Consider the following 19,781-nt stretch of genomic DNA (forward strand, 5'->3'; position numbering starts at 1 on the left):
CTTCATCGCTATCCCACATAAGAACATAGAACACTGCAGAAGGTCTACTCACAACTTGTCCAATATCCCCGCCAAGCTGCCCAAGACTCTATAACTCCACTCGGTAGATCATCAGATGCAGCATTCTCCACCTAACCTCAACATTCTGAACAAGACTATAAATACTCCCGTACCTTCCACCCCAGGTAGATCTGTGTGTGACTTGAAAAAGCCCACTGTGTGGGTGAAACGTTGTCAATAAAGGATCACATTATACTGCATATGTGTTTATATTTCCACTGTGTCGGTATTTGATACCATTTATTTCCTCGTCAGAATGAATTCGACGGCCTATTTTGGTGTCATCGGCAAACTTGCTGTCACTCTTTATGCCCTCATGTATGTCGTTTATGTATATTGTGAACAGCAGGGGGCCCAACACTGACCCCTGTGGAACACTGCTCATGACGCTTCCCCACTCTGATTTCTCCCCATTTATGCAAACTCTTTGCTGCCTATTTGTCAACCATGCCTCTATCCAGGAAAAAATTTCTCCTATTCCATGTGCCTTAATTTTCCTCAATAGTCTCTGATGTGGGACCCTGTCAAAAGCCTTGCTGAAGTCCATATACACAATATCATATTCATTACCATGATCTATCTCCTCAAATACCTTAGTGAAAAAAGTTAACAAATTCGTAAGGCAGGAGCGCCCCTTTGTAAAACCATGCTGAGATTCGTTGATTAATTTATGCTTTTCAAGGTGGCTACGAACTGCCTCGGCAATTATTGATTCCATAAATTTTCCCACTATGGAGGTTAGGCTTATTGGTCTATAGTTTGAAGCTAAGGACCTGTCACCTGCTTTGAAAATAGGTATCACATTTGCCATTTTCCACTTATCTGGCACCATGCCAGTTTGTAGTGATATGTTGAAAAGATTAGCCAAAGGTTTGCTAAGCTCCTCTTTACATTCCTTTAGAACCCTTGCATACAGTTCATCAGGGCCTGGGGATTTGGTAGGTCTTAATTTATCTATTTGCCTAAGGACCATGTCACTTCTGACCCTAATCGTGCACAGTTTATTATCGTCCTGTTCTACATAATTTATCATTTCTGGAATATCGCTGGTATCCTCCTGTGTAAAAACTGAGAGGAAGTATGTGTTAAAAATTCTACACATTTCCTTATCACTGTCAGTGAGCTGACCCGAGGAACTTTTGAGTGGGCCTATCTTGTCCCTGATCTTACTTCTGTATACCTGAAAGAATCCTTTTGGGTTAGTCTTCGATTCTCTTGCAACTTTAACCTCATAATCTCTTTTTGCTTTTCTAATTCCCTTTTTTCATTTCTCTCTTTAACTGAATATATCGATTTCTTAATTGCCCCTCTCCTCTTTTGATTTGCCTATATATTCCTCTCTTTTGACCAATCAGATATTTTAATCTATTGTTCATCCATTTAGGATCATTTTTGTTTGATCTGATTTCCCTATTTGGAACATAATTTGAGTGAGCAGCTAGAACTATGCCCTGGAAAGCGTCATATCGGCAACCATCGCCACCTACCTGACCCTTAGTCAGGTCATTCCAGTTTAGCCCACCTAAGTAATTTTTCAGTCCTATGAAATCAGCCAAGCGAAAGCCAGGGACAGAGAGTTGATTGCCATTATTAGGGGAATTCCATGATATATTAAAATTGAGTGATTTGTGATCACTTTCCCCAAGCTCATCACTAACCTCAAGATTATTAATTAGTGTTTCCCTACTGGCAAGAGCCAAGTCAAGGGGTTATTTCCCCTAGTTGGCTCTGTCACAAACTGTTTTAAAAAACAATCCTGGATCATATCAAGAAAGTCACCTGACTCTAAATTTCCTGTCAAATTGCTCCAGTCAATCTGTCTATAGTTGAAGTCTCCCATTAGCACAACATTTTCGTATGTAGATGCCTTACGAATTTCGTCCCATAGAAGTTTACTGCACTCCCTATCAAGATTTGGGGCCCTGTAAATCACACCCAAAATTAGTTTTTCTTGGCCCTCGAGAAGCTGTAACCAAACAGATTCAGTGGCTGACGCTTCTAATTTTATATCTTGTCTAACACAACAATTTAAATTGTCTCTGACATATATCGCTACTCCACCACCCTTCCTGTTGACCCTGTCAGTGTGGAATAATTTATAGCCTTGTATGTGACATTCAGAGGGCATCTCTCTATCTTTCAGATTGAGCCAGGTCTCTGTTATAGCAATAATATCTATGTTTCCTGCACTTGCAATTAATCTTAGCTCATCTATCTTATTTCTTACACTCCTGCTATTAGTATAGTTAACCTTAAGGGAGCTAGTCCCTTGCTGCCCTCTGCTGTCCCCCTTTGTTTGCTGACCTGATCTATTGTCTTTATTTATAACTTCATGCTGAATGCCTTTTATACATTTACTGTTTCCAACCCTAGTGTTGCAACCTGCTTGTTTCCCACACACACTCATACCTCTATCTTCTAACAGTTTAAAATCATAGGCATTTCACCAATGGCCTTCTCAATCGAGTCTGCAAGTGTTACCACCCCAGCCCCAGAGAGATGTACCCCATCCCTTGACTTTAGGTATCTGTCCAGCTCTCTCTTGAAGGCAGCCAGGGGTTTATTGGTAATTCCTCTTATGCTTGGTGGGAGGCTGTTGAACAGTCTTGGGCCCCGGACACTTATGGTGTTTTCTCTTAGTGTACCAATGGCGCCCCTACTTTTAATTGGGGGTATTTTGCATCGCCTGCCCAGTCTTTTACTTTCGTAGGGAGTGATTTCTGTGTGCAGATTCGGAACCATTCCTTCCAGGATTTTTCAAGTGTAGATTATGATATATCTCTCTCTCCCCTGCATTCCAACGAGTACAAGTCAAGTACTTCCAAATATTCCCAGTAGTTAAGGTGCTTGACAGAACTTATACATGCAGTAAAGATCTCTGTACACTCTCTAGATCTGCAGTTTCACCTGCTTTGAAAGGAGATGTTAATGTACAGCAGTATTCCAGCCTAGAGAGAACAAGTGATTTGAAAAAGATCATCACTGGCTTGGCATCTCTCGTTTTGAACGTTCTCATTATCCATCCTATCATTTTCTTTGCTCTTGTGATCGTGGCACTGTTGTGATCATTGAAAGTGAGATCCTAAGACATTACTACTCCCAGGTCCCTTACATTATTTTCCGCTCTATTGTATGGCCAGAGTTTGTAGTATACTCTGTTCTAGTTATTATCTCCTCCAGTTTTCCATAATGGAGTAGTTGGAATTTGTCCTCATTGAACATCATATTACAGTTGCCCACTGGAAAACTTTGTTTATATCTTCTTGGAGGTTAACCGCGTCCTCAATAGATGACAGTCTCGTGCAGATTCTAGTATCATCTGCAAAGGATGATACGGTGCTGTGGTGTATATCTCTGTCTATGTCTGATATGAGGATGAAGAATAGGATGGGGACGAGTACTGTGCCTTGTGGAACAGAGCTCTTCAATATGGCAGACTCCGATTTAACTCTGTGGACCACTACTCTTTGTGTTCGATTTGTTTGGAAGTTGAAGATCCATCTCCCCACTTTCCCATTTATTCCTTTAGCACGTATTTTGTGCGCTATTACGCCATGATCGCACTTGTCAAACGCTTTTGCAAAGTCAGTGTATATTACATCTGCATTCTGATTTTCTTCCAGTGCATCCAAGGCCATATCATAGTGATCCAGTAGTTGTGAGAGGCAGGAGCGACCTGCCCTGAACCCATGTTGCCCTGGATTGTGCAGTTTTGGGGAATCCAGGTGATTTGCAATCCTGCTTCTTAGCACTCTTTCGAAGATTTTTATGAACTATTGGTCTATAGTTCTTAGCTAATGCTTTGCTGCCACGTTGTTTAAGTGACTGTGGAATTTCACCCATGTCCAGGCTCCTCCTCCATAGTGTACTTGGGGCACGTGAGAGGGGTTTCTTGCAGTTCTTAATGAATTCAGAGTTCCACGAGTCTGGGCCCGGGGCTGAGTGCATGGGCATGTTGTCAATGACTTTTTCAAAGTCTATCGGAGTTAGGGTAATGTCGGAAATCTGGCATACATTTATGGAGTTCTGAGGCTCATTCATGAAGAAATCATTTGGGTCGTCGATTCTCAGAGTGATTAGTGGCTCATCAAACACAGAGTCGTACGAAATTAAAAGACTTGGCAGGTGATGCAACATACCCTCAGTAAGAAGTATGGGCGCCACTGGGATACTAAGAGAAAACAGTACGTGTCCGGGGCCCAAGACTGCTCAACAGTCTCCCACCAGCCATAAGGGGAATTACCAATAGACCCCTGGTTGTCTTCAAGAGGGAGTTGGACAGATATCTAAAGTCAGTGCCAGATCAGCTGGGCTGTGGTTCGTACGTTGGACTACGTGCGGCCAGCAGTAACAGCCTCGTTGATCAGGCCCTGATCCACCAGGAGGCCTGGTCATGGACCAGGCTGCGGGGGCGTTGATCCCCGGAATGCCCTCCAGGTAGACTCTTGTTAAGCTGGGGTACTATTATATTCACGTGAAGGCGATAATCATGTAGGAGTCAAGACGTAACAAATTATGAGCAAATGCAGCTCATTACAAATCCACCGTAGTAATCTCAGTTGCATAACTGTCTCAATCTTCAATCCTGATGCATCCTGCGAGAGAGACCACGTGACCTTAAGGAAAACGTTTTCTAAAACAACCGAGTAAAGATTGAGACACTTATGCAGCATATGGGAATCTTTATTCAGGAAACGTTTCGCCACACAGTGGCTTCATCAGTCCAGTACAAAGAGGAAGGCGTAAGGAGAGGAGGAGAATGAGGTAATCAGTCCCTCAACCTGGAGTCGATGTGTTCAGTCCATCAATCTTGTAGAATGTACAGCATAGGGCCGTAGACGTGGCTTATATACTGTAGTGAGGTGAGGTCTACGGCCCTATGCTGTACATTCTACAAGATTGATGGACTGAACAAATCGACTCCAGGTTGAGGGACTGATTACCTCATTCTCCTCTCCTTACGCCTTCCTCTTTGTATTGGACTGATGAAGCCACTGTGTGGCGAAACGTTTCCTGAATAAAGATTCCCATATGCTGCATAAGTGTCTCAATCTTCAACTTGTCGGTTTTTCAAACCATTCATCACAACTGTCAGACACTGCAGCATCATGGGATCTTGTTACAAAGAATTCTTCAACACTTGTTCAACCTTTGGACGAAGACCTACTTCGACTAGTGGATGGTACCACTATGACCCCGCCTCCGCCTGCTTCACCTCACCTCACTACAGTATATAAGCCACGTCTACGGCCCTATGCTGTACATTCTACAAGATTGATGGACTGAACACATCGACTCCAGGTTGAGGGACTGATTACCTCATTCTCCTCCTCTCCTTACGCCTTCCTCTTTGTATTGGACTGATGAAGCCACTGTGTGGCGAAACGTTTCCTGAATAAAGATTCCCATATGCTGCATAAGTGTCTCAATCTTCAACTTGTCGGTTTTTCAAACCATTCATCACAACCGAGTAAAGCCTTGGAACCAGTCATTCCAACACCCATCAATCATCCAGTTTATTCTCACTTTAGGGAAGACCAGCATGTGTAAACAAACTTTATAAATAGACATTTTATGTGCAATTATTAAGAGGTAGAATACAACACTAATTCATTAAACGCTTATTACTGCGGCAACTTCTGCTACATCTGAAGATGTTACAATAATAATAGTAATGTGACGTACATCTATTAAGGTTGTTTAACATTTAATGTTTGTGTTATGACACTGTGACCTACCTAGAGCTGCTTCCGGAGGTAACAGCCCCCGCGGCCCAATTTCAAACCAGGTCTTCTGATTGCTGGCCTGATTGATCAAGCTGTTGGTGCCCGTCGTATGCAGTCAGTGTCATTCTTGACAAATGTGGTGCTCGGAGAAACCTGAAGCTTCCATCCGAGTTTAACTACTTGCTAACAAGCCTGAGCAGGAATTTAGTCTTTTGACTATCTGCCAAGACAAACTTCCAACATCTCTCTCTCTCTCTCCCCGAGATTCTGAATCAGTTGACTGTCTCACACTGACAAGGAAAGACACACTGTTAGAAACCCGCGTATCCATTAAACACAGCCTTACACTCAGATCTTTTCTTATACTGTATTCTGGACTCGTCTCTGCGATCCTTGGTTGTCTATATGGTATATCCTGTGTGTGGACTTAGTTTCTGGCGGTCATGTCCAATGTAAACTCTTTTATACTGCTGACTTAACTCTGAGAGGAAAGAGTTACCACACTGAACCTTTGTTCAGCGTATCCAAACCTTTACACAATATTTTTTTTAAGTGATATCTAGTTTCTGCAAGTTGTCATAGTTCTAGACTATGAAACATAAGAAAGAAGGAACACTGCAGCAGGTCTACTGGCCCGTGCGAGGCCGGTCTAAGTCACCTACCGGCTTAAGCCACTGACCCCAAGTTGAACTCTACTCCAGGCTGAGGGACTGACTACCCCAAAAACCTCTTTCTCCAAGGTTGATGGATTTATTAGATCATCTTTCCCTCGCCACTACTAGTGCTGCCTCCACTTTATTCTCTGTATTTGACTGAAGAACATTCGAGTACTTTTATTCTAGAAACGTTTCGCCAGCCAGTGGCTTCTTCAGTTCAATGCAGAGAAAGGTAGAGGATGTTCTTATGTCCCCTACCGGCCAGTAGCTTGGACCGGAAGGGGATTTAGCCCTGTCTCGCAGGGACCAGTAGACCTGCTGCAGTGTTCCTTCTTTCTTATGTTCTTATGAGGAGCTCAGGCAATTAGTCTCTCAGCCTGGAGTCGATGTGTTCAGTCTATCAGTGTTTGCAAAAGTGCAACATATTCGCAGAGATGGAGCTTATAAACTGCTGATAGATACTGCAGAGCAGTGATAGGCGGAGTCACCAGTGGAGAAACTCACTAGTGGAAATAGGTCGTGCCTATAGGTTAGAAAAGTTTTAAAGGATTCCCTGCATCAAGATTCCAAGATGTTGCTGTCTGACAGAATCTGAGTCACTGGTTGGCGAAACCTTTCCAGAATAAAGATACCCAAATGTTGTACAAGTGTCTCATTTATCAACCCGTCGGTTTTCTAAGCCATTTATTCAAACTGAAAAAGCCCACTGCGTAGGCGAAACGTTTCAAGAATAAAGATACTCAACTGTTTAACACGTGTCTTACTCATCACCTTGTGTGTGGACAGAAGTGTGAAAATTTACTTTTTTTTTTTTTTTTTTTTTTTTTGGTTTTGGAACTTAGCCGCTGTGGACGACACTGAAGCCTAGTTTTCTGATGGTTCAGACCATATTTCTGATTTTTTTTTTTTACTCTCTTCCTGATGGCTCAGTCGTGTCTGAACACGACATACACTCAAGGTTGACTTCTTATATTCATATGATAATGTAAACTTGAATGTGTATTTACATATTATGGAGTTGAGATGCATTCTGGTTTCTACAAAGATTATATGTAGTAAAGAAAGCATAGTTGTACCTGTCTATGGTTTTACCATATTTTCCCTAGACTTGATTTATCGATTTCAACCGTAAGTGTTCGCCTACAACAGAGGCTCTGCTAGAAAGTAAAGGCAAACATTTCACAAATACAAGTCAAATAGGTGAATGCTCTGACTAAAAGCTTACCATTGCACTGGGAGGACGAGCTTCAAGAGAGTTCGGTGCTGTTTTCCTGAAAGACAGGTAACTAGGTCAATATTGAATTGAAATAATATGGAGCCCTATATTATTTACTCCATAGTAGGGGCAGTTTTAGTATAGTATGGTACTGGTTACTGATGCTCGTAGCGAATTTAGTCCTCGACTGAGAACTACTTCGGAATCTTTTAGTATATAGAACGACAGATTGTTAACGAAGTCTGCTCTTTCCATGTCCTTGTACTTGCGTCCGCAAAAGTGCGGCAAGTTTCTTACACTCAGCAAATTGAAGGAGATCGTTAACAATCTGTCGTCCTATACACTAAAGGATTACAAAACAAAGCTCTCAGTCTAGGACTTAAATTCGCTACGAGCACCTGTAAACCTAAGGGTACTTTTAATAATAAAAGATAGCACATGAGCTAAAGCTTAATGAATATTTTGAGTAAAATGAAAAAAAAAATAATTTTTTTTAATTACTGAACAACTGAAGAATATAGATGCAGTATTATCAAACAAAAAATTTCCAAAATAACCAATCAACAAAATAGGAATAAAGGTTGCATTGTTAAAGGGACAAGTGAAGATGTGTAACTCACTTAACGAAGTGGGGGTTCGAACCCATGGTTAGTCCTAAAACTAGCAGGCCAGTGTATTATCCACTGTACCATAGCCTAATAAGATTCATCCAACTAGTTGTATTTATATATACGAAAGGAAGGTTAGCATGGGTTCCACTGTGACCACAAATGTGGGTTTTTACAGACGAATCTCACGCCAGCATAGTTGTGGCGTGCACTATCATTATAATAATAACTAAACGCTGAACCCATAAGGGTCGTACAGCGCTGCGTGGCGTGCTCTATCTTATGGAAGACTTGCGAAATCATAACACAATTGTAAACGGCTTAATGAGCGGAATGGAGTTCGAAACCATGATACACTAATCCCACAACTAGCAGGACAGTGCGCTATAAGTGAGACCCATGCTAGCCTTCCCTGTGTGTATACTGTTAAAATATACAGAATTGGATGAATCTTATTAGATCGGCATGGTACAGTAGATAACGCAGTGGCCTGCTAGTTTTAGGGCGGAACTTGGCATGGAACCCTACTCAGTTCTGCGAGTTGTTTACATAAGAACATAAGAACATAAGAAAAGAGGAACACTGCAGCAAGCCTGTTGGCCCATACTAGGCAGGTCCTTTACAATTCATCCCACTAACAAACATTTGACCAACCCAATTTTCAATGCCACCCAAGAAACATGCTCCGATGTGCAAGCCCCTCTCAAATCCAACCCCTCCCACTCATGTACTTATCCAACCTAAATTTGAAACTACCCAAAGTCCTAGCCTCAATAACCCAACTAGGTAGACTGTTCCACTCATCAACTACCCTATTTCCAAACCAATACTTTCCTATGTCCTTTCTAAATCTAAACTTATCTAATTTAAATCCATTACTGCGGGTTCTCTCTTGGAGAGATATCCTCAAGACCTTGTTAATATCCCCTTTATTAATACCTATCTTCCACTTATACACTTCGATCAGGTCTCCCCTCATTCTTCGTCTAACAAGTGAATGTAACTTAAGAGTCTTCAATCTTTCTTCATAAGGAAGATTTCTAATGCTATGTATTAATTTAGTCATCCTACGCTGAATGTTTTCTAACGAATTTATGTCCATTCTGTAATATGGAGACCAGAATTGAGCTGCATAATCTAGGTGAGGCCTTACTAATGATGTATAAAGCTGCAGTATGACCTCTGGACTTCTGTTGCTTACACTTCTTGATATAAATCCCAGTAATCTATTTGCCTTATTACGTACGCTTAGGCATTGCTGTCTTGGTTTAAGGTTGCTGCTTACCATAACCCCCAAGTCCTTTTCGCAATCTGTATGGCTAAGTTCTACATTATTTAACTTATAAGTGCTAGGGTTATGGACACTCCCGAGCTTCAGAACCTTGCATTTATCTACATTGAACTGCATCTGCCACTTTTCTGACCAAGAGTAAAGTTTGTCTAAATCCTCCTGAAGTTCCCTAACATCTACGTTTGAATCAATTATCCTACCTATCTTCGTGTCATCAGCGAATTTGCTCATATCACTAGTAATTCCTTCATCAAGATCATTGATATATATTATAAACAACAACGGGCCCAAGACTGATCCCTGTGGAACGCCACTTGTAACTGATCCCCACTCGGATTTAACCCCATTTATGGACACTCTCTGCTTCCTGTCTGTGAGCCATGACTCGATCCACGAGAGCACCCTTCCCCCAATGCCATGAGCTGCTACTTTCTTCAACAGTCTTTGGTGCGGAACTCTATCAAATGCCTTACTAAAATCTAAGTAAATAATATCAAATTCTTTATCATGGTCAACAGCCTCAACAACAGCCTCGTGTTAATACGATTTCGCAAGACGTATAGCATTTGTGAATCTTATTTATTCAGAGGTACCTAGAGTTATATCTTACAACACTAAAGGTATCATCCAAGTATTAAATACCTTTAAAGGGGTTGAGTACATAAGAACCATTGCAATACGCCTACTGGTCCATGTTAGGCTGTGGGCTAAATTCCTTCGCATACATGAAAATCTAGCCATCAAATACATTAAACCAAAGGGAGAATTATGAATGCCTCAAACCTTGCCTTCCAACTTCTAACCTGTAAATCATCTTAACCACAAAAACCTCTTGCCAAACTCGTTCCACCCACAGGTTTTAAGTGGTTAGTTGAAACATGGATTCAACGTTCTTATTGAACCATTTTGTGGAAGTAAACATTATCATTCGCTGGTCCACCCGCAGTGACCTTTGGATTCGTATACATAAGAACTGAGATCATATCACCAGTCATACACTATGTAGGGACGCCACTTGGATAGCTGTAGAATAGTAAACAAAACGAGGGTACAGCGAGGCTACAGAACTGGTCTGGCGCTCCCTTGAGAAAAACTTGTCCAGCCTCACCACAAACATCAGGGGTCTTGCTAAGCGACACAATATGCTACCTGCTGAATATATATTAAAGAAACACACGAATGTAGAACATTTAAACTGCAAACATTTCAACACTAGACGTTTAGGATGAACGTTTCATAAAATTTAACCAGTTATACCCGACATCCGGCTGGCATAATCTTAACGAAAACGTCCTCACATCATGTTCAACAAATGTTAAAGACGAGATATGTGACGAGGAGAAAGCTACTACTTGGGACGATGCACTTGATTATAAGGCTGGTGCTGTCTTATCTAATCATACTGTACTGATATCGCTACCAGCATTAATAACGGTGAACTGTGTAATGGTGGATGATACACTCGTACAGGCATGTACTGCCATTTTTATTTTATCTTGGCAGAACAGAACTGGACTGATCGCTTAAAAGCTAGAATTAAACAAAATTTAAGCTGCGATATACCATGTATAAACATTACTGTACAATGAACACTACAAGTAATGTTCATCCACACCATGTCAGGTTGGATATTTAACTTGTTTGTCTGTCCTTATGTGCTTGTCGTACAGGGTCATATGATGACAATCTAGAATATCCCCACAATTCCTCAAACATATTTACTTTCACTAGGGTTATTATTATTGTTAACGGTGGTGTATATGCAAGAGCATAGGTTATATACAATACCATACGTCTGGCAGTCGTGGGATTCATAGTTGGACCAGAGTTAAGCAATCTAGAAATATTGTTCTAACTCACCTTCTCTTCTCTTGTACGTAAACTCCGTATATAACACCTCCACAGAAGTAAGCTCAAGTGTATCCTCAACACAAAATTAATACAGTATTATGCACCACTTAGAGAATCACTGTAAGAGGCACTGAAAATGCCAGAGTTTCCACACCACAACCTTCCATGTAGGTTTGTCTTTCACTACTGACTCTTGTTTTGATCATGTGACACGGGTGGCCATGACGTCAGCAAGAATACTGCTCACTTATTGGCCAATGCTGACGCCAAACACGATCAGCCAATCACAAGACATCTCATGGGGGTGTGTAGTGTTTACGTGTGCGTTGCAACTACACAAGATTTTGTATTTTATAATTATATCACTTTTTTATTATTCAATTTACAAAATGAAATATACAGAATCTCATAATTACAATACCAAGAATGCTACAATGAGAAAGATGACAGTAGTAAAGGAAATATGGATAAAATAAAGGAATTAACCTCGCTAACTCTTACCACCACTTCCAAGAATGCCAACAACTACACACGCACGAACACACAAACATGGGAGGCTACCATGCGGCGTTGCCATACTTCCAAAACGAAAACAAACCATATAATCATCAATGAATTTTATGCAAATATTTGCCTCTCAATACCAGATTTAGTACATAACTATCCATCGAGATTGTTGACATACTGATGACACACAAAACAATGATTAGAGGTGTTGAAGAGAATTGTACATCATGGCACTACTGTAAACTGGATTGCATCAGTCGGAGCCAGAAGCAGTGAGCAACAAACACAGGCACGTGTATACCTCACAAAAACAAGACTCCATTTACACACATGGAGTGGGGTATTTCCTTCAACCCATCCCGTACCATGCTGATACACCTGCCATTTCCACAGTTCTTTGACAAATATAACTAAATCAGTTTGATATTAGAGAGTATATTAGTTAAATATATTTTTGCCCAACCTATAACTACAATTACAGAAAAAAATATTCTGTCTTATATTTTAAATAGGTTACCATTTTCGATTATTATTATTATTATTATTATTATTATTATTATTATTATTATTATTATTATTATTATTATTATTGTTATTATTATTATAGATATACCTCATTGGGGGAATAGTTTTTACCCCACACCTGCATTCTTCGAGTACAAATTTCTTACAGGTTTGCGTTAAGAGAGAGGCGGGAGGGGAAGAAGAGAGGGAGGGAGAGGGGTAAACAAGAGACCAGCCAAGTAGTGTGGGTGGAGAGAGAGGGTTGAGAGGTAAAGGTTGCTATGGCAACCAAGCCGCAAAAGAGAGAGAGAGAGAGACAGGACGAAGAGAGTGAAAGAAACACCCACGTGCCTTTCACATACACAAACAACCCTCCCCCTCCCAACACACACACACACACACACACACACACACACACACACACACACACACACACAAACACAAAAATACTGCGTGGACTACACAAGGTGGAGAGAGACAGAATGTTCCAGGGAGGGGATACAGAAACAAGGGGTCACAATTGGAAGTTGAAAACTCAGATGAGTGAAAGGGATGTTAGGAAGTATTTCTTCAGTCATAGAGTTGTCAGGAAGTGGAATAACCTAGCAAGTAAGGTAGTGGAGGCAGGAACCATACATATAACCCACCAGTGTGGGTTAATAACCCAGGATAACCCACCAGTGTTGGTTAATAATGCAAGATAACCCACCAGTGTGGGTTAATAACCCAGGAAAACTTAAGATGAGGTATGATAAAGCTCATGGAGCAGGGAGAGAAAGAGGACTTAGTAACACTCGGTGAAGAGGCGGGGCCGCGAACTGAGTCTCGACCCCTGCAACCACAATTAGGTGAGTACACACACACACACACATCTGGGAAGTGATGTAGTGGAGGCAGGATCCATACATAGCTTTAAGAAGAAGTATGATAAAGCTCATGGAGCAGGAAGAGTGACCTAGTAGTGGCCAGTGAAGAGGCAGGGCCAGGAGCTGTGAATCGACCCCTGCAACCACAACCAGGTGAGTACAACTAGGTGAGTACACACACACACACACAGGAGGAGGAGAGGAGAGGAGAGGATGAACCAGCAAGACGGGACCTAGTATTCACCTTGAGTAGTACATATATTGAGGACATCACATATGAAAGACCCCCTTGGGGCCAGCGATCATGTGGTTTTAAGCTTCGAATACACAGTAGAGCTACAAGTGGAGGGGGAAGCAGGAAGGCCAGGACGAATGAAGCCAGACTGCAAGAAAGGGGACTACACGGGAATGAGGAACTTCCTGAACGGGGTTCAGTGGGACAGAGAACTGGCAGGGATGCCAGTAAATGAGATGATAGAATATGTAACAACAATATGCAAGGAAGCCCAGGATAGGTTTGTGCCCAAGGGTAACAGGAATAATGAAAAAGCCCGGATGAGCCCATGGTTCACCCAAAGGTGCAGGGAGGCAAAAACCAAGTGTGATAGGGAATGGAAGAAGTATAGAAGGCAAAGGACCCAGGAGAATAAGGAGAGCAGTCGTAGAGCCAGAAATGAATATGCACAGATAAGAAGGGAGGCCCAACGACAGTATGAAAACGACATAGCAGCGAAAGCCAAATCTGACCCCAAGCTGTTATACAGCCACATCAGGAGGAAAACAACAGTCAAGGACCAGGTAATCAGGCTAAGGAAGGAAGGAGGAGAGACAACAAGAAACGACCGTGAAGTATGTGAGGAGCTCAACATGAGATTCAAAGAAGTGTTCACAGAGGAGATAGAAGGGGCTCCAGAAAGACGGAGAGGTGGGGTACACCACCAAGTGCTGGACACAGTACACACAACCGAGGAAGAAGTGAAGAGGCTTCTGAGTGAGTTAGATACCTCAAAGGCAATGGGGCCGGATAACATCTCTCAGTGGGTCCTGAGAGGGAGCAGAGGCACTATGTGACTATGTGTACCTTTAACAACAATATTCAACACATCTATCGAAACAGGGAGATTGCCTGAGGCATGGGAGACAGCAAATGTAGTCCCAGTTTTTAAAAAAGGAGACAGACATGAAGCATTAAACTACAGACCAGTGTCACTGACATGTATAGTATGCAAAAGTCATGGAGAAGATTATCCGGAGAAGAGTGGTGGAACACCTAGAAAGGAATGATCTCATCAACAGCAGCCAACATGGTTTCAGGGATGGTAAATCCTGTGTCACAAACCTACTGGAGTTCTATAACAGGGTGACAGCAGTAAGACAAGAGAGAGAGAGAGGGGTGGGTAGATTGCATTTTCTTGGAATGTAAGAAGGCGTTTGACACAGTTTCACACAAGAGATTAGTGCAAAAACTGGAGGACCAGGGGAAGGCACTACAATGGATCAGGGAATACTTGTCAGGAAGACAGCAGCGAGTCATGGTACGTGGCGAGGTATCTGTGGGCGCCTGTGACGAGCGGGGTCCCACAGGGGCCATTCGTGGGACCAGTGCTATTCTTGGTATATGTGAATGACATTACAGAATGATAGACTCAGAAGTGTCCCTGTTTTCAGATGATGTGAAGTTAATAAGGCGAATTAAATCAGATGCGGATCAGACAGGTCTACAAGAGATCTGGACAGGCTGGACGCGTGGTCCAGCAACTGGCTCCTAGAATTTAACCCCGCCAAATGCAAAGCCATAAAGATTGGGGAAGGGCAAAGAAGACCGCAGACAGAGTATAGGCTAGGTGGCCAAAGACTGCAAGCCTCACTCAAGGAGAAAGATCTTGGGGTGAGTATAATACTGAGCACGTCGCCGGAAGCATGCATTAACCGGATAACTGCTGCGGCATATGGGCGCCTGGCAAACTTGAGAAAAGCGTTCCGATACCTCAGTAAGGAATCGTTCAAGACTCTGTACACTGTGTACGTCAGTCCCGTACTGGAGTACGCAGCACCAGTTTGGAACCCACACCTGGTCAAGCACGTCAAGAAATTAAAGTGCAAAGGTTTGCAACATGGCTGGTTCCAGAGCTAAGGGAAATGTCCTACGAAGAAAGGTTAAGGGAAATGGGTCTGACGACACTGGAGGACAGGAGAGTCAGGGGAGACATGATAACGACATACAAAATACTGCGTGGAATAGATAAGGTGGACAGAGACAGGATGTTCCAGAGATGGGAATCAGAAACAAATGGTCACAATTGGAAGTTGAAGACTCAGATGAGTCACAGGGATGTTAGGAAGTATTTCTTCAGCCAGAGAGTTGTTAGGAAGTGGAATACTCTGGCAAGTGACGTAGTGGAGGCAGGAACCATACTTAGTTTCAAGACGAGGTATGATAAAGCTCATGGAGCAGGGAGAGGGAGGACCCAGTGCTGGTCAGCAAAGAGGCGGGACCAGGAGCTGAGTATCGACCCCTGTAACAACAATTAGGTGAGTACACATGCACGCACGCACGCACGCACGCAGACGTCTCTCCTTGGGATAAAATATAGACGTCTCCCTTTTGTTTTAAGTGAGTCGGCCGTAGGCCCGTTTTCTTAATATTATGGAATTTTCCATAAAACTTTTTGATGACTGTCCTGCCACTAATGTTAGTTTCGCCAGGTCATTACTACATTATCAGTGTTTGTGGGCTAGCTGTCTTCTAATGCTGGGGGAGACTTCTACAGACGTCTCCCATTGGGATAAACTGAGTGAGTAGACCGTAGACCCGTTTTCTTAATATTATGAAATTTTCTTAAGACAATTGTCAGATATATTTGTATTAAGAATTTGAAGTCTTTTATATCGTATCGAAATCTGACCAGATTTTTGACAATTGTCTTCTCACCAATGTTAGTTTCGCTAGGTCATTACTACATAATCAGCTCTTCTGGGTTTGCTGTCTTCTAATGATGTAATACTCTGTCTTTCTGGCACTAGGCACTAGTATGCCTGGGGCAACTGGTCTGCCTGGTGTCGCCTGCCTCTTTACCTTATTCAAGCTAAAGTCCCCTGAATGATACTGGGGCTTCCTACTCGTTTCTGCAAGCTCCTGACGATGTGTTGGTTGCAACACGAAAGACCTAGAGCTATCATTCAACTCCCCATGAGTTTGTTTTTCACACACCAGTTTGGAACCCACACCTGGTCAAGCACGTCAAGAAAATAGAGAAAGTGCAAAGGTTTGCAACGAGGTTAGTTCCGGAGCTCAGGGAAAAGTCATACTAAGAAAAGTTAAGGGAAATCGGCCTGACGACACTGGAGGAAAGAAGGGTTAGGGGAGACATGATAGCGACATACAAACTACTGCGTGGAATAGATAAGGTTGACAGAGACAGGATGTTCCTTTGAGGGGGCACAGTAACAAGGGGTCACAATTGGAAGCTGAAGACTCAGACGAGTCAAAGAGATGTTAGGAAGTATGTCTTCAGTCATAGAGTTGTCAGGAAGTGAAATAGTCTAGCAGGTGAAGTAGTGGAGGCAGGAACCATACATAGCTTTAAGATTAGGTATGATAAAGCTCATGGAGCAGGGAGAGAGAGGACCTATATTTTTTTGCGAAATTATTGCGTACACAAATTTTCGCTTCCCCAATTCGGTAAGAAGTGCGTTACTATCTCCAGTACACCAGGGAGGGAGGGAGGGGCAGCCGCAAGCTTCAGGGAATCCGAAAAGTCTAGAAAATATAGAGAACTTGCCCATCATTATATATTTGCTACCATAGGCTTAGAGACCCTTGGCTCATGGGGAAAGAGTGCGTCTAAGTTCCTTAAGGAGCTGGGAAAAAGACTCATCAAGGTAACTAGGGATCCCAGGGCAGCTAGTTTTCTGTTCCAGCGGCTCAGTGCAGCTCTTCAGAGGGGTAATGCCTGCTGTATTTTGGGCATGCGCCCCAGCTCTGAGGAGCTGGATGAAATTTTCGCATTATAATCCGTGACAAACACATAACAGTATGTACTAGACATTTATCTCTCACATCTCATGTACTGTATATGCCATCTTTATATCAACAATGTATCTCCTAAATCTTTTGTACCATATTGTGTAATAAAATATACCTATTGGTAAAAAAGAATGAAAAGATGGGGTGGTAGGGGAAGTGTAAAATTCAAATGGCTTCAGGAAGAAATCCAGATATTCTTCCTTGAAGCCTTTTTATCCACTTCTCCTAGGTTATGGGTCCCACAATTTAACCAGAGGTGGACCCGAATAAGTAAAACGATTTTAGCTTAATTAGTAACGCACTTCTTGCCGAATAGGGCAAACGAAAATTTGTGTATGCAATAATTTCGCAAAACTCATTCCGAACCTAACGAAAAAAATATATTTCATTGTGTTTCTTTATTAAATCATTGTAAACTTATATAAAATACAGTTAGGTGGATTAGGACAAATTAAGTTGCACTTGTTATAATAACGTTAGGTAGGTTTCCTAAGGTTCTTACGGTACAAATACATTAATTTTTATATTAATTACCGTAAATAATAAAATATATCTTAAAATGTTTAAGAGAAAATTTAAAGCACTTAATTTTAAATGAGTTCTTGCTAATTGACCAGTTTTACCTATTCGGAACGTCATATATATATATATATATATATATATATATATATATATATATATATATATATATATATATATATATATATATATATATATATATATATATATATATATATATATATATATATATATATATATATATATATATATATATATATATATATATATATATGTCGTGTCGAATATGTAAAACTGGTCAATTAGCAAGAACTCGTTTAAAATTAAGTCCTTTCTAAAAATTTCTCTTATACATTTAAAGATATATTTTTTTCATTAATGCTAATGTAAAAAAATTAATTTTGCTCCAAGAGAATCTTAGAAAACTTACCTAACCTTATTAAAACAAGAACAATTTATTTTAGCCTAACCCAACTAAATATATTTTAGATTTGTTTACAATAATTTAATACTAAACAAACACAGTGAAATATATTTTTTTCGTTAGGTTCAGAATGATTTTGGCGAAAATATTGCATACACAAATTTTCACTTGCCCTATATGGCAAGATGAGCGTTGCTATTTAAGCCAAGATCGCAAGTTCTGCCTATTCGGCACGACATATATATATATATATATATATATATATATATATATATATATATATATATATATATATATATATATATATATAAGCAACGATTGTGACTCCTCCAGCTCCTCTGAACCTGGTTGTGAGCCAAGTATGCAGGAAGCATTTCCCCTCTGGATGGTCACGCCGAGACACTGGAACATGAGAGTGGCCGCCCTTGGGTTCCTATCAAAATATCCGTCGGTTTGTCCCTAACCTATATAAGCAGTTTTGATACAGTATTCAAGAAAATTTTTTTGATACAGTACCTGAAACCTGAAGGATGTTTTGGGGGTCAAGGCTCCTTCGGCCCGGTCCCAGACCAGGCCTCCTGGTGGACCAAGGCCTGATTAACCAAGTTTCACTGTTTGCTGCACACTGGTCTAGTAGCGACCAGTGAAGAGGCGGGGCTAGGACTCGACCCCTGCAACCTCAACTAGGTGAGTACAGTTCAACGTACGAACCACATCTCGGCTGGTCAGGAACTGATTGGAGAAACTTGTCAGGTTCCCTCTTGCAAACAAGTAGAAGTTTGTTAGTGATTCCCCTTATACATGGATGGAGGACGTAAAAGAGTCGGGGACTTGTGACACTGTCAGTTTTACAGAAAGCTCCAGCGGCGAGACATCATATGACTAAGACCCGCGTCAGGAAACACTTGTCCTGTTTCCTGACAAACCTTATATAAACTAACCTAGTGAGTTTTCTTACTGTGCTCGTCGCGCCCCTGCTGTTAATAATGGGGTATTTTGCAAAAAAAAATTGTTTTTGTACCTTAGGCACGAACAGTGTTTTGATGCAGTAGGAACAAACATTATTGATGTTCGTGCCATTTTTCCACTGGCAACTTTTCAGTTCGTGATGTGTAAAACAATGTACAGAGAGATCATCTCCAGCATGGAGTCTGCTTCTTAGCTTTGAATTAAAAAAACATAAAGAAGGCAGCCTCACACATGTATGATGGCTCCAAGGACGACTTTAGACGTTATTTGGGATAATCGGTTAACTGCTTTACTCGATAAAAGCTTTATATCAGGCAAAATATTAGTTGACCGTCATTTTACCTATCTGAACCTAAAAAATATATCAAAACCCATTTGACTCATTACTGAGTCAGTAACTCTTAAAGTCCATATATATTCCTCTGGTTATTATTGTCGGTTTGCATGGCGACCACACTTGCTCAAGCACATGGAGAACTAGAAAAAAATCCAAAGGTTCTGGAACTGAGGAGGATGGACTAGAGGAGTACTGGAGGATGGAATAGAAAAGATAAATA

General features: G+C 41.4%; 1 protein-coding gene across 7 annotated transcripts in view; it reads right to left on the minus strand.

Moving 5' to 3' along the window:
• The window catches only part of REPTOR (repressed by TOR), a 292,030-nt gene that overhangs the window by 143,873 nt on the left and 128,376 nt on the right, over positions 1-19,781 (minus strand). For 4 of the 7 annotated variants that reach the window (XM_070101895.1, XM_070101894.1, XM_070101893.1 and 1 more), the window contains exon 2: positions 7,668-7,713. In XM_070101895.1, coding sequence (XP_069957996.1) covers positions 7,668-7,713 — 46 coding nt within the window. Of the gene's footprint in view, positions 1-7,667; positions 7,714-11,417; positions 11,609-18,771; positions 18,928-19,781 lie in introns of those variants that run through there. The other 3 variants (XM_070101900.1, XM_070101896.1, XM_070101899.1) reach the window with 2 other exon arrangements.

This window comes from Cherax quadricarinatus, chromosome 79, assembly GCF_038502225.1.
Source record: "Cherax quadricarinatus isolate ZL_2023a chromosome 79, ASM3850222v1, whole genome shotgun sequence".
In the NCBI taxonomy this organism is placed as follows: Eukaryota; Metazoa; Arthropoda; class Malacostraca; order Decapoda; family Parastacidae; genus Cherax; species Cherax quadricarinatus.